Source organism: Petaurus breviceps, unplaced genomic scaffold (assembly GCF_028583685.1).
Source record: "Petaurus breviceps papuanus isolate PSGF00001 unplaced genomic scaffold, PetGlider_PUasm1.0 490, whole genome shotgun sequence".
NCBI lineage: Eukaryota > Metazoa > Chordata > Mammalia > Diprotodontia > Petauridae > Petaurus > Petaurus breviceps.
The window spans coordinates 15,657,380-15,683,817 of record NW_027186352.1 but is presented as its reverse complement, the minus strand read 5'-3'; the positions used below and the strand labels follow the sequence as shown (position 1 = coordinate 15,683,817).

General features: G+C 40.4%; 1 protein-coding gene across 4 annotated transcripts in view; it reads right to left on the bottom strand.

The window, feature by feature from the left end:
• PRKG1 (protein kinase cGMP-dependent 1) overlaps positions 1 to 26,438 on the bottom strand; it is a 1,429,727-nt gene that overhangs the window by 34,106 nt on the left and 1,369,183 nt on the right. For 2 of the 4 annotated variants that reach the window (XM_069101811.1, XM_069101810.1), the window contains exon 10: positions 15,828 to 15,924. In XM_069101811.1, the coding sequence (XP_068957912.1) occupies positions 15,828 to 15,924 (97 nt within the window). The other 2 variants (XM_069101813.1, XM_069101812.1) reach the window with 2 other exon arrangements.

Here is a 26,438-nt window from a genome sequence, read left to right as displayed (position 1 = left end):
ATATATATATATATATATATATATATATATATATATACTTTTATTTTAAGCAACCGGGGTTAAGTAACTTGCTCAAGGTTACACGGCCAGTTATTTCTGGGTGTCGAGCTGAGTGTCTGAGTCCGGGATTCGATCTCCAGGTCATCCCAACACTGGAGCCGGTGCTCTTGCTAAGCCACCTGGCTGCCCCCTCTATATTGTTAACACTAACAATCAGAAATATAAATTTGCCTCTGGGATCTTATAAAATTAGAACCCATGAATTCTGAGGTAATGTTTGTTGTCCATTTACTTAGGCTTCCTCCCCACAAAAATGACCCCCAAACCTATCCCACTATTTTCATTTTAATTTGCCAAGATGTGCTTATATTCCATCATCATTTAGATGGCACAATGGATAGAGTTCTGGCTATGGAGTCAGGAAGACCTGAGTTCAAATCTTACTTCCAACATTTACTAGCTGTGTGACTCTGGGCAAGTAATTTAACCTCTGTTTTTACCTCTATTCCCTCGATTGTTAAATGGGCATAATAATAGTACCCATCTTTCAGGGTTGTTGTGAGAGTCATATGAGATAATATTTGTAAACTATTGAGACTAATGCCTATAACATAGTTGGCATTATATAAATGTTATCTATTTACACACAGTTGACATGGTAGAGTGTATATAAATAGAGTTAATCTCAGAATCCAAGGATTTGGTTTCAAGTTCCTCCTCATATATAATGAGTAAATCACTTAATTTCTCAATGCCCCAAACAACCTTTTTTACATCAACAAATTGCAGAATAAATGCTAATATATATTCATAAAAGAAATTTCCATCCCTGAAGTCCTCTATGCCAAGAAAATTACAGATCCCATCTCACCTACCTTCAAAACTTATGTTTAATATTACTATTGTTTTGATAATATATTCTTTGAATCAAACATAATTTAACATATTTTTAGTTTCCAGCTACTCCTGTATCTTTTTTACATACTTTTGAAAATTTTTCTATATTTGTTGTATCATGATGTATAAAAATAGTATTTAACATTTCTGAATTTTCTGAATAGATTATTATCTTTTTTTTGTTTAAGCAAAAAGTATATTCCATATTTTCCTTTTATTTTCCAACATGCCTATGAAATACAAATGTTTTTCTTCAATATTTCAAGTCTAGTTTGATTTTTTTTTCATTTTGCTTTTTTTTAAAATTGGTTTGGTATACAGTATTCCTTCATTTCATCTTTTTTCCAATCATTTAACTTTTCCTTTAAGATTTTATTTGATATAAGAGTAAGTTCCTCTCTACATATTTAATAATAATATTCTTTCACTGTCAGTGAAAACACATTCACTATTAAACATGATATAGCCCCTTGGTTTATTTCAAAATCCTTTAATATGAATTTAGCTTTGTCTTAAATAAAGACCAAAACTCATTATTCATTGGAGTGCGATAAAACATAGGCTATTTTAGCACTTTTAGTTCCTGCAAACTATATATTATTGGGTTGTATTTTTCTTTTATTCTATAAAACTTTAAAAGAGAATTCATTCCATCTACATTAAAGGTTTAAATTAAATTTAAACTAAATACACTCTAATATTGTTTGCTTTTTTCAATTAAGTAAGCAAAATACTTCCCTCCCTACATAGCAGCTAAATTTCAGGCAATGCATCTCTTTTAAATGATCTGGACTGATTATAATAAATGAAGTATGTAGAGTCATGAAATAAGAGCTAGAGTTGAGTAGACTCAAATGAATACAAGTATCTTTCTGAAGAAAGGCCTGAAAACATAAATTTAATTAAGTAGAATCTATGTAGAAACTTTACAATTTAAAATTCCTTTCAACTTTTACTTTGATAAATTTTTTAAATTCACAATTCTTAACTCCTACTTTTAGTCTTGTACTAATCTATTTCATTAGTACCAATCCATTTCCAATTTTAAGATGCACACACACATACCCACAGCACTAAATACAGTATCTCTAATTTTCATTCTTAATAATAGGAATGATTTTTGACAGAATTCTACTTTTTTGTACTTGTTCCCTCCATCACCCACTCTCTGCTCTGTCCCCCCTTTTTTCCTGTTACTTGATTTTGAATTTCACTCCAGATACTTATTTCCTTAATGATCCTGGGCAAGTCATTGACCGCTGTACCTCAGTTTCCTTCTATGTAAAATGAAGGGAATAGATTTAATAACATTCCAATTCCATCTGTAAGATCCTGTGATTTGTGAACATAATAAAATTGTACCTCTCTTTCACTCCTATTGTCTTTTTGTAAATGATAATAATAGCTAACATTTATATAGTACTTATTATGTGCTAGACACTGTGCTAAGTGCTTTACATATATTATCTCTTATATAGATGCATGTATATGAATAGATATGTATGTATATATGTATTATATGAATTTATGTTTTATACATGTAGAAATATATAACTATAAATATTTATTGACAAATATATAATTTTTTATATATGTACATATATAATTGATTTGTATATTTGTCTATGTAGAAGCATAAGAAAATAGATAGAGATCAATACTCAGAGCAGAGCCAGGAAGTCCTAGTTTCTAGTCTTGTCTCTGAGCTCCCTGGTTAAGTGGCTTTGAGTAAGTCATTTAACCTCTCAACAACTCCCAGGGGCTATCTACCGTATGGCTAGGTTGAAGAGCAGATGACATCTGCACTGGTAGGAGTTTCTTTCTTGTGATTTCCCTTGCTGAGAATTCCCTAAAGACTAACCAATGAAAATAGATCCAGCCCCCTGCCCATCTATCTATACACACATATGCACTCATTGTTTACTAGATGTCACAGTCCTGAAGTTCATTTGTGTACATTGGTTTTTAACCCTGACAATTCTATCACTGACTTTTTCCTGCATGAGGCTGCAGTTAGAGTTAATCCAATCAATGCTTTATTTCTTTGATGTCCTCCTGTGGTGATTTCATTAAGGTGGTTGTTTATCAGGCCAACAAATATCTCTGCAGTTTTGTTTTCCTCCCCAAGGTGTTTTCAATGAGATAGTCATGGATCAAAACAACATTTCTTTTATTTTTCTATCCCTCCATAAAATTTAAATTGAGTTGGTGATTAGTCATTCATAGCAAAAAGATTGCTTTGGGTTTACCTTGGTGATATACTTCACTCTGGGTAAACTTATATCTCATAAACTTTACCGAGGCTGGGCTATGTGTCTGCAAATTGCTGAAACTATTGTGTAATCTTTAAAGAGAGAGTACATTGAAGGGAAACTACAATCACTGTGGAAGCAGGGGATACAGTTCAAATCCTGATTGTCATTTATTGTGTGACTTTGGCCAAATTATCTTACACCTTTGGGACTAGATGACACACAAAGTCTATTACTGTTACAAATCTATGGACTTATTGTCATCTTTCTAGTTCTCATAAAGTTGGCTTAGTTTTGCTAGATGATTTGGATACTTTAATTTCTCTTGATTTTATATGTCAAACTGCAGCTCTTCCTGTCATTTCTTTCGATGAAAGTTTCAGATTTTATTTGTATATTTATCCATTCATTCATTCATTTATTATATATGAGGTTTCCTCTTACCCCTCCCCCTTGGCTTCTTGAAAGATAATTTCCTCCTTGATGTAGTTTTGAAGTTTAATAACAATGATTTTGGGTAATTTGAATCTAGTGATCAACCTTATTGACATCTTGTGGGACTGATTGATTGGTCTTCCCTCTATTAACTTAATTAATTTTGGGGAAATTTTATAGTCTGATTGAAATATGATCGTCAAACTCTTCACTTTTTGAGGGAATCCTGATAACCCTTAGATTGTCTTTCTGAGCTCTGTCCTTTATTTCCATCACCTTTTGTAGAGTTTCTAAGCGTTTTTTTTTTTTCAGTTGTGGGCTTTTTTTTTTTTTGGAGTTTGCTTTGTTACTTCTTGTGTTGAATCCACCATATTGTCTTGTAGGAAAAAAACTCGATTTCACAATGAATCCATGATTTTACTTCTGTTTTGCATAAATTTTTCCCAAGTTGTTGAGTTTCATTATTATATGGTCTCACTTCTTTTTTACTTTCGAATTTTCATTTATTTTCCTTCACTGTGTTCATCATAAAAATTACATGTCTTCTGATAATTTCAAGCTTCATCTTTACAGTCTTGGTTGTCATTTGTTTTCTTCATTCTTTTCTCCTACTTTCTTCATTTCAATTTTCTTTGTTCCATAATATCTCTCAACTATTTTGTCATTTCTGTTTTTATACTATATTTCTACTATTTTTGCATTTTCTTATTTCAAAATTATCTTTCGAAGTTTTTTTGATTACTCTCTCTGTCTCTGTCTCTCTCCTCTGTCTCTCTCTGTCTCTCTCCTCTGTCTCTGTCTCTCTCTGTCTCTCTCCTCTGTCTCTGTCTCTCTCCTCTGTCTCTGTCTCTCTCTGTCTCTCTCCTCTGTCTCTGTCTCTCTCCTCTGTCTCTGTCTCTCTCCTCTGTCTCTGTATCTGTCTCTCTTGTGTTTTTGAGTAAGGTAATTTGAAGTGTTGCTCTCCTATAGTATCTGAATTCACCACCATGAGGTGAAGTCCCCTAGCCAAAGTAAAATACATCTTGTATTTAGGCCATCATTCTATTCTGTTGGGATCTTTTTGATTTTGGTTTTGTCCAACATTTTAACAGTCCCTCACAACTTTCTGTCATCTGTGAATTTGATAGCTAAGTCATTTATACTTTCATCCAAATAATTAACATAACTGTTGAAAATCACTGAGCCAAGAACAAATCCCTGGGGCACCCTTCTACAGACATCACTTCCAAGTTGACATTGATCCATGCAACATCCCTCTTGGGGTTAATTTACTCAATTAGTCCCACATCATTGCATTACCATCTACCATCTACTCTACATCTTTCCTAAAAGAACAGAATGAGATCCAAATAATTCACTGAAAATGAGATCTATGATTTCTATGGCATCCCCCATTGTTTATGGAGTTACTAGCAGTCAAATAAATTTGTCAGAAAAATAAATGAAATGAGTTGGTCTGTATGTGACCTTGAACAAGTTCTTTCATGTCTCTGCCCCTCCGGGGTCCTCCTCTGTAAAATGAGATCTCTTAGCTCCTTGGAGGTTGCAAAATCTGTAATTTTATGACCTATAATCAATAAATGAACAATAACCTAGTATTTATTTTCTGTTGCTCAGTGATTCCTCAGTTGTGTTGGACTCATTGTGACCCTATATGTTTTTTCTTTTTTCTGGCAAAGATAATGCAGTGGTTTGCCATTTCCTTCTCCAGCTCATCTTACAGTTGGAGAAACTGAGGCAAACAGAGCTAAATGTCTTTCCCAGGATCACATAGCTAGAATGATCTGAGGCTAGATTTGAACTCATGAAGATGAGTCTTCTTGACTTGGGGCCCAGCACTCTATCCAGTACCACCTTGGTGCCACTAAGTTGCTGAGTCATGTCCAATGCTTCATGACCCCATTTGTAAATTTTTTTCATAAAGATATTGGAGAGGTGTGCCATTTCTTCTTCAGCTCATTTTATAGTTGAGGAACTGAGGCAAGCAGGGTGAAGTCACTTGCCCAGGGTCACACAGCTGCTAAGTGTTTAAGGGCAGATTTGAATTCATGAAGATGAATCTCCCCTCCTTCAGACCAGTGCTGTATCCACTGGGCCACCTACCTGCCCATTTGTATTTATTAGGCATCTTCTATATGCTAGTCCCTCTCTTAGGGTGCAGAGATAGAAATATAAAGAATGATGTAATCCCTCTTTGTAAGGAGCTCACATTCTATAGGCTAAAGACCAGAGGGGTTCCCCAGTCCCTGGCAGCTCTAGTTGGGGAGAGAGGACGTACTCTTGTATGGAGTCACAAGCACTCCATGTCCACCTCAGTGTGCTAACAGGATAATTGCTAAGTTTTTTTTTCTAAGTTAATTATGGGGAGTTCAAAACATATTTAGCACGTTAAATATGTAGTATCGAGGGGGAGTTCAAGAGATAGAACATTCACTGGGGTCATTCTAGCCGCGTCCTACCTGGATAAGCATGAACAAATCATTTCCCTTTCCTGAGGGCTGTTTCCTCAACTGCCCATTGAGGTGGTTTGACTAGATGAGCTTTGGTGTTTCTTCTCATTCTAGAACTAAGATGTGATCGCTCTTCACTTCTCTGGGCCTCAGTTACACCCCCTATAAAATATGTAGTCATGCTAGACTGCCTTTGTGGTTGCTTATCACTCCAAAGCTACAGCTCTATGATTCTCCAGGGCTTATAGAGGTAGACAGATTAAGGCATATCAGTCCTTTATTTGTAAGGATTAGTTAAATGCATGATTTAATCAGCACTCTTGAATCAATCACTCAGCCAGTGGGCATTTACTAAGTAAGGCATTCTTCACTGACTCAAGACAGCAGCCCCTTTCCCTCATAGAAGATACTCTCCATAAGTTTTTGTGGTTGAGGGATAATCCCCTTTGGCTTATCCATTGATGAACTCCAAATTTAGGCAGGCTGGCCCCTGAAAATGACAAATGGTCTGCACTTAAATTTTTTTTGTCTAGAGCTTGATGCAAGGTCCTAGGCAGCATGAAGCCAGGGCTGACTCCTGTACTGATACTGAGGCATTGGAAGAGGTCATGACCTTTCTAAAATATAATATAAATGATATAAATGAGATATATATATATATCTATACATATAGATATATAATATATATATCTAGATATAAATGAGAGACCTCAAAGCCAGGAAGCCCTGAGTTCCAATCCTGAATCTAATCTATACTAACATTATACAACCTTGGGGCAAGTCATATAACCTAGAGACCCAGGCAACACTTTTAAGCTACTGATTGCAGAGAAAGTGCTAATTAGCATCAGCAGGATTTCCTCTCTCTAGAGTTTTCTATATCAATAAAATGGCAAGTCTAGTGCCCATACCTATCCCATGCATGCCCACTGGCCATTAGTGTCTTATCATCAAGGTCAGTGGATGACAAAGCATTTCCTAAGCTTTTACTGTGCGCTGATAAGTAAGGCCATAGATGTTAAATGGCTGCCAAAGGTCTCCTTCCTGACCGGTTCTCCTGAATCCAAGCCCAACATTCTTTACATTCTACTGTGCTGCCCAATTGCTCTAATTAAGAAAAAAAATGAGGAAACTGAGGATATTTGCCTGCAGTCACATAGATGGTTTCAGAACTTGAATCCCAGCCTAGTTCCAAATCTAGAACATGGTGCTACTTAACATTATGTTTGACCTTTAAGAAACTAAAGCTATCACTAGCTATAGATTGTTAGGATTTGTTTTAACTTCTTTTGATGACCAAGGTCAAAATGAAGAGTTAAAATGGATATGGAATAGGGGCAGCTAGGTGGTGCAGTGAATAGAGCACTGGCCCTGGAGTTAGGAGGACCTGAGTTCAAATGTGGCCTCAGACACTTGACACAATTACTAGCCATGTGACTTTGGGCAAATCACTTAACCCCAACTGCCCTCCAAAAAAGCAAAACAACAACAACAAAAAATAAAATGGATATGGAAATACCCACTTCCTTCATTTCATCACTAAATTAAATAATGTTAAAATGAGGGAAAGGTGACATTTGGGGTTGGAAAATCCTTGAGTCTCCTTGCAGTGTCTGGCCCTGGCTGGAAGTCCGGGGCCCAGGGCATCTGCTGGGCTTTTCTCCCTGGCATTCATCACTGTCATTCACTACACGTGGCCTGAGTGGTGACCCCGTAGCGATTATGCTCCAGGGCCCAGGGCTCCTGGCAACCAGCACTACTGACACAGAGTGTCTCCTCCCGGGGAAGTCCCTTCTGTTACATAACAAGGTAACCCAAGCGCCCCAGCCTGAGCACTAGAGCTAGCACCTAGTCCTGGCAGGATGCTCTTCTCAGTCTTGTTCTATTTTTTCCTCCCTGTTTACATGGCCTGTCGGGCCTTCACACACCCTATGAAGAAGCAGTATGCCCCCGGCCATGGGAGGTGGCTTTTTGCTCTGCCTAAAAGCAACAGTCTGCAAAGATCATGGCAGAATTTTTCAAGACCACCACGATATTTCCAGCCTGGGCTATATGATCTGAGATCAAGTTCAGGCTGTGGCCTGAGAAACGAAGAACAATTTTCTCCCTTTCCTTAGCATGAGTCAGGCTGCTTGTGCCTCATTGGGGCTGCACAGGCCAGGAAAGCATTGCAGAAACTCGATCTGATTCAGAAGACTGCCCTGTAAAGGATCAACTCCTGGAAAGTCATAACATCAGGTTAATCTGTCTTAAGGAAGAAATGGCTAACTGAGGAAAAGACTTCTTTGATATAGAGATTTATCACACAGTTGGCTCAAGTGGAATCAATTCACATCAACTTATTAAGTACTAATCTATCATCAATCACCAGTCATATATTTAGCAACTACTTTGTCACTCTTCCTGCTTTCTACACTCTGGTCACTACTCTCACTCCTTCCACATCAGAAAGTTAGACCTTGGACACTGAGGGACCACCATTGGCCATATGTCCCTCCATGTTCTAGGCCTCCAGAGCACACCAAGAACATGTCCAACTCCATCATGCCCCCTCCTATGTTCAGATCCCTTTTCCATTAGAATGCAAGCTCTTTGAGGGCAGGAACTTCCCACTAGACTTTTATTTGTCTCCCTAGTATTTAGCACAGTGCCTTGAATATAAGTGCTAAATAAATTCTCTTTCTCATCTCTGTATCTCTTATGTATCACTCTTCTATATACCTATATGCTGTCCCTTCTTTCTCATCTATTGATATTTCTCATCTCTATTTATCTATCTACCTATCCCTCTCATTTATCCCTCTCTGTCTGTCTCTATCTCTTTCTGTCTCTGCCTCTATCTATGACTATGCCTCTGTCTGTCTCTGTGTCTTTGTCTCTGTCTGTCTGTCTCTTGTCTATGTTTCAGACACTATTCCAGGCATATAAATATGAAATATATAGAAAAGAGATGAGGACGAGTTAAGATGCTTTTCAAATGAAAAATGGCATGTGCTTTACTATAGGTTCTCAGAAATTCTGCTGGAAAGAGATCTTTCAACTGGTCCAATGAACAGACATTCAACATAACAAGTGAAATAAGAAATTCGGGTAAAAAAAAATCAGCTACATTGGATTGTATTGATTGTAATTTCAATAACCTTTTAAAGCACCTACTACACACCAAATTCTCTGCTGAGATCTTTTCCAACCCTGGGATGCACTGATTTCTAGGGACCGTGTGAGAGCATTTCTGCAATGGCTCAGTGTGTTGTCCAGGCTGGGTTAGGGAGGTGAGGGGAGCCCGACCTGGATTTATGGACACAGAGGAAAGGTTCTGGCAGCCATAAAGAAGAGGAAGAATGGATTAGACTGGAGAGGAGGGGAGAGTACAGGTAGGAGCAGAGACCATCCTGGTCACAGAGAATTTCTGAGGTCTTGGAGGTAAAAAAATATTCTTCATGATCATAAGACCCAAGTTATGGCTTTTCTAGAGTGGGACTAAAGGCAGGGAAATGTTGGGAGTCCAAAGAAAATAATGCTTTAATTTGAAGGAGATTGAAAAAAAATACCAAGAGTAATTCTTGACATGCTAGAAGGATGACTGTTACTGAACTTAGAACTTAACAGTATTTGTTTTTTTGTTACTTTGGATTATACAAAATTATTTTAGAATGTAAGCTTCTTGAGAGCAGGGTCTATTTCTTTGTTCTTCTTGTTGTTTTTGCCTTTTTTTGACTCCCCTGAACTTAGTGAAGTGCCTAGTATATAATTAGTGCTTAATAAATGCTTGTTTGATAAATCAACATCCAATCAACATTCTGTGACTCAGAAGAAATTTATTCAGTTATCAAGACAAGCCCAGGATAGATCCCCTTAGGAACTCATTGTTTACCTTTTTAAAACCAGGGACATTAAGTAAATAAACTCGATATTGAATTTCTTGTGGGTTTGGACTTCAGTCTCTTCCCAGCTTGTATTTCCTCATCTCTTTCCAAATGGTATTTTCTGCACTATTCTAGCCCCCCCCCAATCTAGTATTTACTTTTACTTTGCATCTCCTTGTCAGTGTATATGATGTATCTCCCCAATAGAATGTAAGCTTCCTGAGGACAAAGGACATTTTGTTTTGATCTTTCTTTCTGTAGTGCCTAGTACCATTGCTTGCACATTTCAGATACTTAAATGGTGATGGAATTGAATTTGTTGAATGGGATACACATATATAATGTGATAAACATTTAGTTAGCACCTATTGCATGCAGAGTGCTAGGTACTGGGGGAAATATGAAATTTAGATAAATCATGCCCTGTGCCATCATAGAATTTCCATTAACATAGATCACCATAAAATGAGCCTTTACATTATATGTTCATTTGGCTGGGTAGATAGGAAGCAAAATCTTCCTTTGCTCTAGTCTTAGGGTCCTTCTCCTCGCCATTGCCAACCCCTCTACTTGAGCTCTTGATTCCATCCACTCTTCTCCTCCAAGAGCTTATCCCTTTGATCATCCCCCTCCCTCCTTAATTTTCTTTCTTTCTATTTTCTTTCTTTCTTTCTTTCTTTCTTTCTTTCTTTCTTTCTTTCTTTCTTTCTTCCTTCCTTCCTTCCTTCCTTCCTTCCTTCCTTCCTTCCTTTCTTTCTTTCTTTCTTTCTTTCTTTCTTTCTTTCTTTCTTTCTTTCTTTCTTTCTTTCTTTCTTTCTTTCTTTCTTTCTTTCTTTCTTTCTTTCTAGCAATCGGTATTAAGTAACTTGCTCAAGTTTACATGGCCAGTTATTTCTGGGTGTGGTGCTAAGTATCTGAGCCCGGATTTGATCCCCAGGTCATCCCGACACTGGGGCAGGTGCTCTTACTCGCTGAGCCACCTGGCCGCCCCCTTTCCTTCAATCTCTCTTTATGTACTAGTGCTTTCTGTCTACTATGATGCACTGACAGCCTTTAGACTTAAAAATATGTTCCCTTGACCCTTCCATCTTTTCAAGTTGGCTCTCCTCCTTTCACAGAGAACTACCAGAAAAAAAGGTCACCTAACTTCCTTCCCCTATTTTTTTCTCCCTTTCTTGCAATCTGGCTTCCACCACCACTACATCAATGAAATTGCTTTTTCCAAGGACACCCATGATCTCTTCGCTGATGAAGCTTGTGGCTTTTTTTTTTTGGTCCTCACCTTTCTCAAGGGCTCTGCAGAACCTGGAGCTTGGGCTCAGCCTCTGCCTCAGGACATTCTCTCCTGCGTTTTTGTGAAACTGCTTTCAAGTGGTTTTCTTCCTGTGTGTGTTGCTGTTCAGTTCTGACTCACTCTCCTTAGGTTTGTAATCCACGCCCTACTCACTCTGTGCAGTTATATATAAGGTCAATTCTTTGCATCCTCTGCTCTTGGCTCTCTGTTGTTTTTTGGCAATTTCATCAGGCCTTATGAGTTCAGTGATCATCTCTATGCAGATGGTGAATATGCATCTATCTATCTATCTATCTATCTATCTATCTATCTATCTATCTATCTATCTATCTATCTATCTGTATGTCTGTCTACATATTGATCTACATATCTGTGTCTGTCTGTCTATCTATCTGTCTATCTATGTATCTGTCTGTCTGTCTGCCTATTCATCTACATATCTGTGTCTGTCTGTCTGTCTATCTCTCTCTCTCTATCTGTCTGTCTGTCTCTCCTCTGAGTTTTAGTCCCAAATCACCATTTGCCTACTAAGCATTTCCAACTGTATGTTTCATAAGCACCTAGGTATCTCAGACTCAACAAATTCAAAACAGAATCCATCATGTTTCTCCCTAAGTCTAATGTCTTCCTATTTTACCTGTTTACACTGAGGGCTGGTGTCACTTAGGTTCTCAGTGTAAGAGTCATATGTAATACTTCAATTATCCAAATATCTGATAAATTACCAAAATCATGTTGATTTTATCTGATTACCATTTCTTACATTTATCCTTTTCTATTTATTCACACCATGACCACCCTTGTCCAGCCCCTCATCACCTCCAGCCTAGACTATTCTAAAGGTCTTCTCATTGCTCTCCCTGCATCTAGTCTCTGTCCAATACCCCATCACAAAGTTGCTCCATTGATATCACCTAAGCCCAGATATGACCATATCCTGCCAAACTGGAGGAATTTCTGTTGCTCCCCACTGCCCTGAAAATGAAATCCAAAATTATCTGTTCAGCCCTTTGAGCCCTTTATCTACCTGTGGCCATCTCTTTCACCTTCTTGCTCTCACGAAGAAGCTTCTGTCCTGTGCCTCAGTGACTGGTCACTGCCTCTCCCAGACCATTATTTCAGGAACCTCCCAGGCACCAAGCTCACTTTGTTCTCTACTCTCTGTCTGTCTCCTCCTTGTCAGGGACTCCCCTGAGCTAAACTGTGCCTTTTCTACCAGACCACGACTTGGGGAAAGCCCTGGACATCGTGTTGACTTCACCCCGGCTCTCCAGAATACTTTCACAGCCTCATTCACCACCTTGTTGCTGCACACCAGTCCTCCCTCCTCCCTCCTCTCTCCCTCCTTCCTCCTTCCTCTTCAGTTTTGGGACCATGAACCATTGCTCCTCTATTGCCTTTGGATGGGATGTGTCACGACTCCCCGAAGTCCCCTTTCACCATCCCCGTAACTTGCTGGACTAAAACGCCCTTCCCTCATGACCATTTCCCTAGAAGAATTTTCTCTAAAATTAAAATATAAACTCCTTGATGGCAGGACATGTCTCCTTTTTGTCATGGTGTACCCAGTACCAAGTACTGTTGTCATTTGTTGTTCAGTTATGTCTGAATCTTTGTGATTCCTTTTGGGGTTTTCTTGGCAAAGATATTAGAATGTTTTGACATTTCCATCTCCAGCTCAATCTACAGGAGAGGAAACTGAGACAAACAGGGTTAAGTGACTTGCCTAGGGTCATAAAATATATATTTGAGGCTCTCTTTGAACTCAGGTCTTCCTGACTCTATCCGCTGAACCTCCTCGTTGCCTCGTGGACCAAGTATAGCACCTGGTAGATAATAGTGACTTCAAAAGAAGCTTGTGCCTTATTGAGACATGGTCGGGCCACCTCCTCTTAATAACTGCTTATGGAATAGATGGATAATTATAGCTCATAATTAAATCTGAATTTTTGAAAAATAAATCCAAGACACTAAATCTTCTCTAAATAATAATCACCATTAGTACTTAAAATGTTGCAAAGAGCTTGACAGAGATGATCCCATTTGAGTTTCATAACATCTCTGCGAGTTAGATTCTACCATTGTCATAATCCTCATTATGCAGATAAGGAAACTGAGGTTCAGAAAGGTGAAACATGAGAGGAGAGAATAGAGACCCAATCTTCCAGGACTTTTACTGTATTCACGAGACCGTACTGCCTCTTGAGGGAGGCATCACAATGATGATAATGATTATCTGCATTTGAAAATAATATGACTGACTAGCAAGGAGGATGTGTGACTTGCCCTGTGTCCCATGGCTAATGAGAGTCAGAGGGGAGACTGGAACCTGTTTCCTGTCTCAGTGTAGTGTTCCACCAAGCACACCATCCTTTGGAAGACATTTCCCACATAATTCAAACAAAAACAAAGCTTGAGAAGTCAGAAGAATTCAAAAGCAGCAGTTGTAGTAAATCTGCTTTGATTCATGATAGCAAATTTAACTTCGAAGCTAGAAATGTTACAGGAGAATTGTCAAGCATTTTGCACAGAGTTAAGGGAGTGTTTCAGTACACACACACACATACACACACACACACTCTGTATTTGGAATTAAGAGCACCTGGATTTTAATCCCACCTCTGACTCTTACTACTCAGCCAAGTGACCTTGGCAATCCACTTCCCCTCTGAGCCTTAGTTGCCTGCTCTGTTAAATGAGAAGGCATAGCCTTGGTGGTCCCTTCTAGCTCTCAACTGATAATTTTTAATGCTAATTGAGTAGAACATTTCAGTTAAGATTCCAAGCCCTTTCTGCCTGGCCCTGTCTGAGATGAAGAATAGCTTGTGACCACTGCTACCCTGAGGCACTGAACCTAAAAACAGCTGGTGACTCCTAGCTTTGAGGGAAAGGGCTTCCTTCATCCTTCCAATAGCAATGGGAACTCTGTTTACTGCACTGTATACAAGTCACAGGAGGGCCCATCACACTGTATTTGTGCCGAATGTCAGGGGCTTCTCTGGCCTCAGCAGAGAGAGGAAAATGGATCTCTGCTTTCAAATGGAATGTAGCAGTTTTCCTGGTCCTGATACCATGGCTAACTCCTAGAATTTTATTTTTGCCTTAGTTAAGGTAGTAGGTTTCAGTTACTTAGATCACAGACTAAAAACTTTGAAATATATCATAACTTATGCTCTCATGGGGTTTATGGTCCATTCATGCCTTTCTTTCCATTAAAAAAATTTCTTTCTTATCATCAACAGTGATAAATAATGTTTATGCTTGGTGGTACAGTAGCTGTAAATGTGGAAATATTTTTCTCATAACCACCGAGACCCACATATTTAAAACTGTCAAATTCAAAGGTCATGAAATCATTGGAGCTGTAGCTGGAGGGGACCTTGATATTCTAGTCTGAGTCTCTTATGTTTTTTTCTTGGTAATGGAAGACCAGTGAGGGACAGTGACTTGTCCAGTCACAAAGGTAATGAGTAGCAGACCTGGGATGCTAGTGCAGGTCTGCCAACTCCAAATGGAAAGCTCTTTCTTTGTTCAGAGGTCATCTGATGGTGATAAGGAAAGAAGAGAAGCCCCATTTGTAGAAACAAAAGGGCCCCTTGGAGACCATCCAGCCCAAGTTCCTCTTTTTCCAGGAGATTAAGCTGAGATGCAAAGAGGATACGGTAGTGGTCACGGTAAGAGCACGTCCTAAATCAGCCCACTTGTGTTATTCCCAATGCATCTCATCTACCAATAGAACCCTGTGACTTATTTTTTGTAGCTGAAATCTCTAGAAGGAGAATTGTAAGGGTCCTTGAGCCCATGGAGTGAGCTCATGGATAAAGCAATGCCAACCCGTAGCAGGCTCCTTCTGCCTTAATGTTCCAGTGATGCTGAATTTTAAACTGTCATCTGAAGAAGCTCATCTCATCATCTGGTGAGAGATAACAAGTGCAAAGCATTTAGGACAGAGCCTGGCACGGAGTAAGAGCTATGTATGTAAAAGTTAGCTCTTATAGCTTCTCATTACGGAAATGAAGACCATCATTCCAATGGCACTCTAAGGTTGACAAAGCATTTTAATAAGTTAGCATTCATATAGATCTTTAAGGTTTGCACTGAGCTAGACCAATAATATCGCATTTTCTCATTAAACCAACTCACATCCCTCCCACTTAGTAGAGGAGGAAACTGAGGCAAATAGGGGTTCAGTGACTTGCCCAAGGTGACCCAGCTAGTAGGTGCTTGAGGCCAGACTGGAGTTTCAGTCTTCCTGACTTCAGATTCAACATTCTATCCACTGAACCAGCTAGTTTTGGGATACCTCTCAGGCTTTCCTAAGCACAGGAAAGTTTTAAAAAACCAGAAACAGGTAAGTCCCTGTTTCAAGCAGTCCATTTCACCTTTCATTAAGTAGTAGGAGGTCCTGAAAGGTACTTAGGCGCTCTTTTTATTTTCAACGTTTCTAATGTAAATCTGCCTGTTTGAGCTACTGCAAACTTGCTGGATTGAGCTATCACGACCCAGTACAAGGAAGGAACCATACTGAAGGTGGCCAGAGGAGAGCTTTTATTTAAACAAAACAAACCACGGACCGGCCTCCACACCCCCCACCCCTTGCACAAGTGAGAACAAAGATCAGTGAGTCACCTACCAGCTCAACTCTTCCAAAACCTCCAACTCCCAGCGTGTCGATGATGTTGAAATCGGACAGCTTCAGATTGGCGAAGAATGCCCCTTCAGCTTCATATCTGGATTTTTTGATGCGAAAAAATGGAAATTTCTTAGAGGTGCAAACATGAGTGCCCCGGACAAAAGTACTTGAATGACATGACTGCAGGACAGGGTTTACCTGTTTCAATTCCATCTTGTCTCTTTAGAGCCCACCTTTTCTCACACTCATAGTTTGTTTGGTCCCCTTCAAGAAGAATGGCCCCTTTTTGCTTTTCAAAGTAGCAAGGGACTGAGCACCCCCAAAGCATCAGTCATGCACCTGTCCTCACCTCCAGGGCTCAAGTGAAAGTTACAACTCGACATTTTCTCTCAGCTTTGCTTTGCTTTTGCCACTTTCCCTTTTCCCCCCTTGCCTTTCAGTGTTTTGGATGAGAGAGTCTTTCAGGAGTTTCCCTTTTTCCACAGCTTGGTAAGAACTTCTATAAACTTTGAAAACCCTGAGGTCTCTAAAGAGAAATCATGGTCAGGTTCTCTGAAATCAGGTCCTCAGAGCTGTGGGTCGAGGTACAAATGTCTGCGAAGGTTGACTTCAGAAGCATATTAGGATTCCAAAAAATAAATAAAAGCCCAGACCCAACTCTCTTCCCTTCTCTCTGGTTTTATGCTTGTTCACAGGCGATGCTCTTATCAAGTGTGCTCAGTATGGTGGCTGGCTTCTTATCGAGATGGTACATGGGCAAATGGGCTCATGGATTCCAAAGCTTGCCTTGTCAAACATGCACCTCAGGCTCATGTAAATGACAGAAAAAACCTCCCCAGGATCTTACCAGTGAATGTGAACTTCCCAAAATATCTGCTTGCTGGAGGCTTTGCTATTTTTAGAAAGGACAGGAAGGCATATGGATGAAGGGGATCCTCCCACTTACTGAAGCCAGGGCAGGGAGGCATTTAGCTGTCTCACAAGACAGATGGCTTTTCACAGTCCAATGTAAACCTATGCCCTTCTGTCCCTGGAGGACTTTCTACTGTATAGACCTTGAAGGGACCATTGAGAGCATACATTTCTACGTGTTAGGGTTTTTGAAGATCTCCCCTTACCATGACTGTATGAGGGAGGGAATATATATGTATATATATGTGTGTATATATACACACACACACATATATATATATATATGTGCACACACACATATATACAGACACACAAATATATATATACATATATGTATATATAATTGTGCCCCTTTTACAGATGAGGAAAAAAAAGAGCAGAAGTAACTTTCCTAAAGTTAGGACTGGGATTAAAATCATGACTTTAGATCCTTTAGGCTAATTCTGACAAAATACTGAGCAAGAGCATTTGGAGGAAGACTCAGTTGGCTTTTTCAGTTTCTAAATCCTAACCATCATTCAACGTTTGCATCGATTGCTCTAAAGTTTGATCCTCACAGGAGCCCTGTGACTGTATTTTTGGAAAGCAAGAGCTCTCTTGCTGCAAGAGAATAAAATGGCAGCCCTTAGTCTAATGGGTGAGGTAGATAGATAGAACACGCATTATTGTTGCCATTGTACAGAGGATGAAAGGAAGGCTAGAGGTTAGAAGAACGTGCCCAGGGTCACAAAACCAGTCAGTGTGAGTGGCAGGCTTTGAGCCCTGGTCTCTCCTACCTCCAGATTAATAACCAAGAATGTTGGTTATTACATACACATTTTCACGTGGATGGCCACATCCCTTTATAAGGAAGTCAAGCACATGGCCTAGTAGAGAGAATCCCAGAAGGCAGAACAGCTTGGGAATGTTGACTTTGGCATCACTAATAACCTGTTCTTTGCATGTCAACTCCTTCATTTTATATTAAGGGAAACTGAGGTCCCCAAGAGAAATGAATAACAGCCACATGGGCAGGTTTGGCTTTGCCCTGGGCAATGACCCAGGCTTTCCTCTTGGCAGCAGAATTCTGAGGCTTACATTCTTGTTTGGACAATAATATCTGACCACTTGTAATAAGATGGGATTACTATGCAGTGTTGGAATCTGAGCAACAAATGGGCATTTCTGGCATTCCAGCTGACTCTGTACTTTTGGAAAATTACAGGCTCTCTCACTTTAAAGGGCAGTCAAATAGAAGCATGTACAAACAAGTAGTGGGCATTCAAGGACTCCCAATGCCCCAGACAGCATGCATGCCATCAGAAATTTCCTGGATGACGAGACATAAACCTTTATTGACAGTGGAGTTGAATATTCATCCTGTACGTTTACTGGGATGTATCCTGCCTTGAAGGTGATATTAACTCTGATGAGAAAAGACTCAATGAATGGATTCAGACTTGCAGGACAGCAGGCTTAGAAGCAAAAGTGGTTTAATGCCAACATGGTACCATAGCAATATAACAACAATCAGAAGAATGTAAACAGATAATTAGTGCAGTGGATAGAACACTGGGTCTGGAGTCAGGAAGACCTGAGTTCAAATCCAGCCTCAGATACTTACTAGCCATGTGGCTCTGGGCAAGTCACTTAAACTCATTCTCGGTTTCCTCAACTCTAAAATGGGGATAAGAATACCACCTACATCACATGGTTTTGTGAGTATCAAATGTGAAAAGTGTTTAGCAGAGTGCTTGGCACAGAGGGGCCTCTATGTACCTTATTTTCTTACTCCCTTCCCTTGTATGTAATGCTTTAAGGTTTTCAAAGAACCTTAGAGTATAACACAGAGTGTGTCCTAGGGGACTTTTTATAGGAGGGAGGGATCACTGCCAGCTGGGGACATCATGGAAGACTTCCTGGAGAAGGTGGATCTTAGTTGGATCATTTGGGGGAAGATAAAAACTTTAACAGGAGGAATTGGGAGGATGGCACCACAGATAAGCATAATCATCAATAAAAGTTATATTCTCCTATTACCTACAAGAGGAAGGGGGCAGGCATGAGAGAAATAATACTAGAGAGAAAAGAGGTAAACCTGGGACCTTATTTTAGTCTCAGTTTCTTAATAAAATAGGGATAATAACTTGGGAGGACTCAGTCAGCTAATGTATTTAAAGAGCTTTGCAAACCTCAAAATGCTGTAGAGATGTTAGCCATGATTATTACAATAATGATAATTTGAAGTCCATCTTTCCCTATTTGGAGGTTTTGTTAAACTAGACTTCCTAAAGAGAAGCCACAACCACCCAGATTTTTATCTCCTCTTAGCATACTCTCTGTGAGATGGAACACATGCAGTCTGTCATTACTCCTCAGTTTCTCTTAGTTTTGGCTGCCTCATTTATAAAATGAAGGGCCAGATGACCTCTAAGTCCCCTTCTGGCTACCTACCTGTAATAAGAATGTAAATTTTGAAGATCTTCCCTGCCCCTAGGCTAATGTGCACCTGAAGCCTGGGGTGGGAGGCTTGTTTTTCAGTTGATACTTTTTGATTGGCCAGTGGGTCAATAAGGTTGTTACATTCTCTGAGCCAGGAGAAGGCTATATAAGCCCTGATGTGTAGCTTTGTTTTGGGACTCACTTTGAGAAGTGTTCTGTGATTTGATCTGAATTCTGGGAAGCCGTTGTTGAGAGTCCCCCGGCTTTGAAAAACCCAGAATGTGGAAACCCAGATGTTGACTGGGTATGGATGTAATGGTTGGACAGTTTGGAAATCTGTCTACTTGATGTTTCTGTCTTGATAATTATGCCTGTATACTTTGAGGTTCAGGGTGCTGACCTTTTCTCCTGAACAAGGTAAACGATATATGTCTGACTGATTAAAGTAAGCTTGTTAACCCATTTTGAGTTGCTTTCCTTTAACAAAGCAGATCCAAGAACCTGTGTGAGCAGGCACTCTGGGGACACTGGGGTGCTTGCTGCAACACTACCCTGCTTAGGTTGGGGAGTGACCTTAATCCCGCCCTTTCATTTAATAGAAAAACTGAATGATTTGCCCAAGGTCACCTAACTAAGATGGGGAAGAGCTGACATTTGGACCCATTTCTTCTGACTCCCAATCCAGCACACTTTTCATGTGGCACACAAGTCAATAAGCCCTTTGTTAAGGGCTAATTATTTGTCAGAGCTATGCTAATGGAGCCACATAAGAGTTTCTGGCTAATTCATCACCGGGATAACAATCTCATGGCAATCAAGGACAGTGGAAGGAAGGCTGGATTTGAAGTCAGGCACATGAGGGTTCTAATCTGTTCTCTAAAACACAGTAGCTTTATCACCTTGGGCAAGTTACTTCAACCGTCAGTGACCCAGGTACCTCTTTGAGACTAAAAGTCACAGATGAGTTTCTAATGTGCATCAGAAAGAGGGGGTCTCCATAATTCCCTGAACTAATGGACCTGCACAGGTCTGCCCCTGCTACCTAAAATAATTACGCAGTGTTGGCTGGCCTGGTTCGGAGCTTCTACAGAGAACCAAAGGGCATGCTGCCTCTTAAATGTCTCTTTTACTGAGTTTAGGAAACAAGACTCTCTCCGCTGGTATTTGAGTCCAAAGAGTTCTCAGAGATTCCACTGAGTTCAACCTGTTCTCATAAAATAATGTCCAAAGCAAGGCAGCTGACTAGTTCCCACCAGTCTTTGTCTGAAGATGTCCAATGACACCAGAGGAGGGCATTCCCATCTGGGGAAGCCCATGCCGCTCCTGGAGCTTTCAAGCGGTTAGGAAGTATTGTCCCGCCCTGAGAGCAAACCCAAACTTGTCTCTGCACCTTCTGCTCATTGCTTTTAGTTCTTCCCTCTAAATACAACAAGAACCAACCTAATGGCTCGTCCATCTTTTCCAGGTGATGGCCCCTCAAACTCCTAGGGAGTGTAATCATGGCACCCCGCTCCCGCCAAGTCATTCCATGCTGAACATCCACACTCTTCTTCTTCTCTAGTCATACCTCTCATTACCCACCTCCATTAGATAAGGAGATCATGGATCATGGGGGACTGAAGGAGGCTCAGGATCATAAAAGCTTTTATAGCAAAGGACAGACTAGTCCTTGTCCCTCCTGCTCTGTTAAAAAGCCACAATTAAGGGCCAATAGGGCAAAAGGGAACTGTGGCTCTTGACTCACTCCAGGTTGTCCTTAATCTTGTGCAGTTAACTAGAGGTCTATTCCAATAGTCATCTGGAGAGGCCAGGAAGGTGGACTTTTTAATATTATCAACATCTAAAGGTCCCTGCCATGTGCCACTTTGGGGCTCATCTGTTCTTGGAAACAGTCATGTCTCCCATCAGCACAATGCTTTAATGTTTCCTAAGGGCAGGGAAAACTCACAATAGGACTACAAGTTTGTGTCTCAAACACCAGATGGTAGAAGCATCAGATGCAGAGGATGGAGTCAGGAAGAACAGGGTAGAAATCCTGTCTTTGACACTTACTAGGTTTGTGACCCTGAGCAAGTCACCTCTCTGAATGTCAGTTTTTCCATATGTAAAACAGGGATAAAAATAGCACCTGCTTCACAAGGTGGCCGTGAGGGTCAAATGAAGCTAATGCATGTAAAGCACTTTATAACCCTTGAAATGCTTAATAATTGTCAGCTATGCCTTATTAGTGGGGCAGAGTTAACACTTGACCACTAACCAATGGTACACAGTGATTTTAAGTCAGCCAGCTAACTTCTACTCTGTTGAAATTATGTCATAAAAAGAGAAAACACAAAGATTTTGGGGTGTGTGCTACTCTGTCCTGGTTCTTCTGCATATCTGGCCCCTCCTTCTCATCCTCCTCTCTGGAATCATCTTCTCTGCCCTACTCCCTTCCTGGGGGTGTCCCTCCTTACTCCATCCTGGGCCTACTTGCCCACTTCTCTTCTCTCTCTGAGCTCTTTCACTCAGGACTCCCATCAGCTCCATTGGGTTTAATGATCAGCTTTTTGCAGATGATTCCCAGCCCCAGCCCTACTCTTCTGAGCTCTAGACCCACCTCACCAACTTCTCCCAGGGCTGGGGAAGCTGCATGTGGCCCTCTAGGCCCTCAAATGGGGCCCTTTGAATGAATCCAAACTTCACAGAACAAATCCCCTTAATAAAAGGCTTTGTTCTGTGCAACTTTGACTAAGTCAAAAGGCTGTACCCAAGGACCCAGAAGGCCACACGTGACCTCAAGACCACAGGGTGCTCACTTTTGGATTAAATATTTAAGACTTGATATCCCAAAGGATCTCAAACCTGATGTATCCAACATAGACCTCATTGTCTTTTCCCTAAAACATAGAATCATCCCAACTTCTCTGTTACTGTCTTTGACACCAGCCCCTTCTTATCTCCCAGGCTTACAACCTCAATACCATTCTGGACTACCCACTTGCAGTCTCCATATATATCCAAGTTACCAAATCTTATGATTTCTACCTTCAGAACATTCCTCAGGCTCATCACCTCTCTACCCACACAGGCGCTGTCCTATTTCAGGCCCTCAGCACTTTTACTCTCCTGTACTGTTACAATAGCCTCCTAATGTTAAAGGACTTTTGTCCATCTTCCATATGATGTCCAAAAGGATTTCCCCAAGTTGCAGATCTGACCGTCTTAGTCCTTAACTCAACAAACTCCATTGTACTTCCCGAGTTCCTTTTCAATCAGCTACAAACTCCTTTGTTTGACTTTTAATGTCTTTTAAAATTGGGCTTCAGTTGGCTTCCCAGTCTTATTAGACAGACAGACAGACAGATAGATAGATAGTTAGATAGATAGATAGATAGATGTATGGATGTGTGGATGGATAGATAGATAGATTAATAGATAGATTGATGGATGGATGGATAGATAGATAGATGGATGGATGAATGTATGGATGGATGGATAGATAGATCGATAGATGGATGGGTGGATAGATAGATCGATCGATTGATATAGATAGATGGATGGATGGATTGATGGATGGATGTATGGATGTATGGATAGACAGATAGATAGAGCATTGATTAAGCACCAGCTATGCACCAAGCACTGTGCCAAGTAGCAGGGATATGAAACCTCCCTCAAGGAGGTCACAATATAACAGAGGGAAGCTGACACATAAAGAGGGTACACTGGAAAACAGGGGGTGGGGTGCACATGGAGGCATGGCATAGGCTGCGGGATGCGGCACGAAGGTCTGATTCCAACAAGACAGGGCCACAGCTGACCTGCACGAGCCGAGGAACCGGAGTTGGAGTTCGAATGGTTGGCTCTCACTCCCCTTCATGTACTTTATTCTTGGTCTAGCCCAGTTGGCCTCTTACTGTCCCTCCTACAGAGCAGGTTGTTTCCCCTCTCCATGGCTTTGCACTAGCTGTATCCTCTGCTTGGAATATACTTCTCCCCTCCCCTTCACTTCTTAGAATTCTGCTTCCTTCAAGACTCAGCTCAAACATCAGACTCTGAGTAGCTGGCATTCCCCCCACCCCCAAATCGCCTTGGATCTACTTTGTGCATGTTTATGTGTATACATATAATTTCTTTCTATAGAATGCAAGTCCAGTGAGGGCAGGGATTGGTTCACTTTTGTCTGTGTCCCCAGGGCCTCCCATAGTGCCTAGAACATAGCCAGAACTTAATAATTGTGCATTGACCAAATACAGATGGGAACATCAGAGCTACTTTCTTGGTTCTTTTGCTGATGACATGCCCTCTCCTTGTACTTAATCAATGTGTAATAAATATCTTTACAACTGAGTTCCAGGAATAATGTTCCATTACTGCCTCATGTCTGACTGATCATAACATTTAGGTCTTGAAGGGAATTTAGAGGCCATTTAGACTAATCCCATTTTAAAGCAGAGAAGAATAGGGTCCAGTGGAATAAAATGATCTGTACAAGGTCACACAGTTGCTGGGAGCCGAGATCCAAACCCGGGTTGTCTGTGTTTCCACTACCCTTTTGGCCTCCCTCATCATTAGTCCACAAACATTTATCAAGCACTGTGCTAAGCAGTGGGGACACAAAAAAAGGCAAAGACGATTCCTGCCCTCGCTGAGCTCACAGCTGAATGGCTCCTGAGCCCCAACGCTCTGTCTCCAGGTCCCTCAGAGTCATTGCTGTGTGTTTCTTTCTATGCATTCGCTTGATCTCCATACTTGACATGTTTATATAATGTGCTCCTCTCCCCCATCATGGAGGCTCCTGGAGGGTGGGATTTGTTCCCTTCTTTGCACTGGTATCCTCAGGGTCCAGCCTGGCAAATGGCACAAGGTGGGAGCTTAATCAATATTTGTTCATTAATTGACTTCCAGATGCTGCCTGCGTACATTAAGGAAAGTGAATCCCCGAGTTGATGGTCTGTGTGATTTCGGCCAAACCTCAGCTGTTTAAAGCACTCAGGTAGCTGCTTATTTCACTTGCAGCACGAAGCTCCAAGGGCTCTGTACTCCCACAGAGAGAGGCTCCATTCCACAGAAGACAAACAAGCCTATGGGGTTGGGGGTCAGGTACAAAATGAGCCCACCCAAGCCTTGTTCAGTTGGTGTCCCTGGGGCCCGCGAGAGCAGGACTGTTACAACTAAACTAGTATCATTTTTCTACTGTGTTGTATTTGTGGATACAATCAGTGGGCATCTATCTCCTCCTCCCTCCAATCCCTGCACATGTGTATGGTTTAATAATCCTTCTGCTGAGTACTCTGTGACTTCATCACAATCTTTGAAAAGGAACTCATTAGATTAATCCCCTCCCCCAAATCTGTCCCTCCTTCTAAACTTCCCTTCTGTTGTGGCACCAGCTTTGAAGCCTCTGGCTCCTTCCTGACACGTCCACATCTCTTCCCTCTTGGTCTGCCCTCTCCCCATTCAGTCAGTGGCCACATCTTCTCCATTCTACCTCCATAAGCTCTCTCACATTCACTCTCTCTTAACTCATATGACCTCTCCTGCAGCTCAGGCTCTCCTCTCCTCTCACCTGGACTTCTGCTAGTGTCTTTTAATTGGACTCTGGCCTCCATTTTCTGCCCTCTCCAGCTGTCTCTCCTACACCTGTCAAACTGATATTCCTAAGTACAAATCTAGGAATGCCACCCTCCCACTGAAAATTCTACAGTGGTTCCCTATGACTCCTCATCGTGACGTTTAAATCTGACTCCCAGCCATCTCTGCAGCTTTTCATTTGATAACTCTCCTATTACACTTACTCCATTCTGGTCAAACTGGTCACTAAAGGGTTCCCCATACATGGCATTTATCGTTCACTTCTACGTGTTTCTGCAGGTGATTTCTCCATCATTAGAGCCACTGTCTCTTCATTCACCTTCACCTCCCAGATACCCCAGCTCCTTTAAAGCACAGTTCAGCTGTTGCCTCCCAAAGGAGACCTTTCCTGATCCCATCCGCATCTCCTAGCTGTTAGTTTTTTTTTTCCTATCTTGAAAACACTTTGTATGTTATTCATACTTATTCATCTGTGCCCAGGTTATATTGCTCCCTTTCCCAGGAAAATGAAACTTCTTGAGGGCAGGGACTATTTATCATTCTGTTTCTTTGTTTCTTCCATGTCAAGTATAGAGCATTGCCCATAGTAGGTAACTGATAAATGTTTGTTGATTTAAATTGAACTGCATTTGTATTGAAATTGTCTAAATTAGCTAAGGTCAGGCAGTCAGTGAAAAGTCATTTTTCTTAGACACAATCAATATATCTTTATTTTCGTTAGAATCAATGATGATTAAATAGTTTAGAGTTTACATTTTTGGAGTTGAGTTATTTCATGCTGAAATGATTGTGTTTTCCAAAATTAAATCTGAGTTCAAATACTTAGACAACAAAGAACAAAGGAAAAAAAATCATGTCAAGGGGACCTCAATTCTAAAATTAAAAAAAAGTGGAATATTTCTGCTTCTGATAACTATAAATAAAAATGCATTGGTGCCCCTCACACTGCCCCTTGTAAGTCCTGGCAGTAGCACAAGAAACACCTAAGATTTAGAGTAGCTTAATAAAACAAGAGCCTGGGATGTTTTTAAATATTTCATTTTGTCTGTTTTCCCAGACCATGTTACATCTTTTTCAGGGATTGAAGATAACCTGTTTTCTGAGACCCTATTTCAGAATCATAGTTTTTGGAAAAATTGACTAGATTTTTTTTTGAAAATATCATCCTGGTTATGAAATAATTCCATTTATTTTTTGAAACACCTTCCCTGAAGGAGAAGCAGCCAAGAGGAAAACCAGAAAAAAATTAAATTTCCATCATTGGCTGAATACTAAGAAGGCTAACTTTCGAATTTAGAATATACCTTTATTTTGAGGAGTCAAAGCTTTTTTTTTCTCACATTCAATTTATTCTTTTAGATCCCCTATAAGAATAATAAGGAAATGGTTTTCATCCCTATGATATAATCAAGGAAACTAAAGCACAGGGCAATGTGTGATTAAAAGACAAAGAACTTAAATTTGGGCTTCCCAGTTGCCCAGGACAGAGACTGACTCTTCCTCACCACATGCTTTTATTGGAATCTCTTCTTTACATATTTTCATGCATTCATTTTCTCATTTAGTTTAATAAAAGAATTATGGATGACAGACAGTGCCATATAGTGGATAGGAAGCTGACCTCAAGGTCAGGAATGTAAGATAGACAGACTGGTAGATAGATAGATAGATAGATAGATAGATAGATAGATAGATAGATAG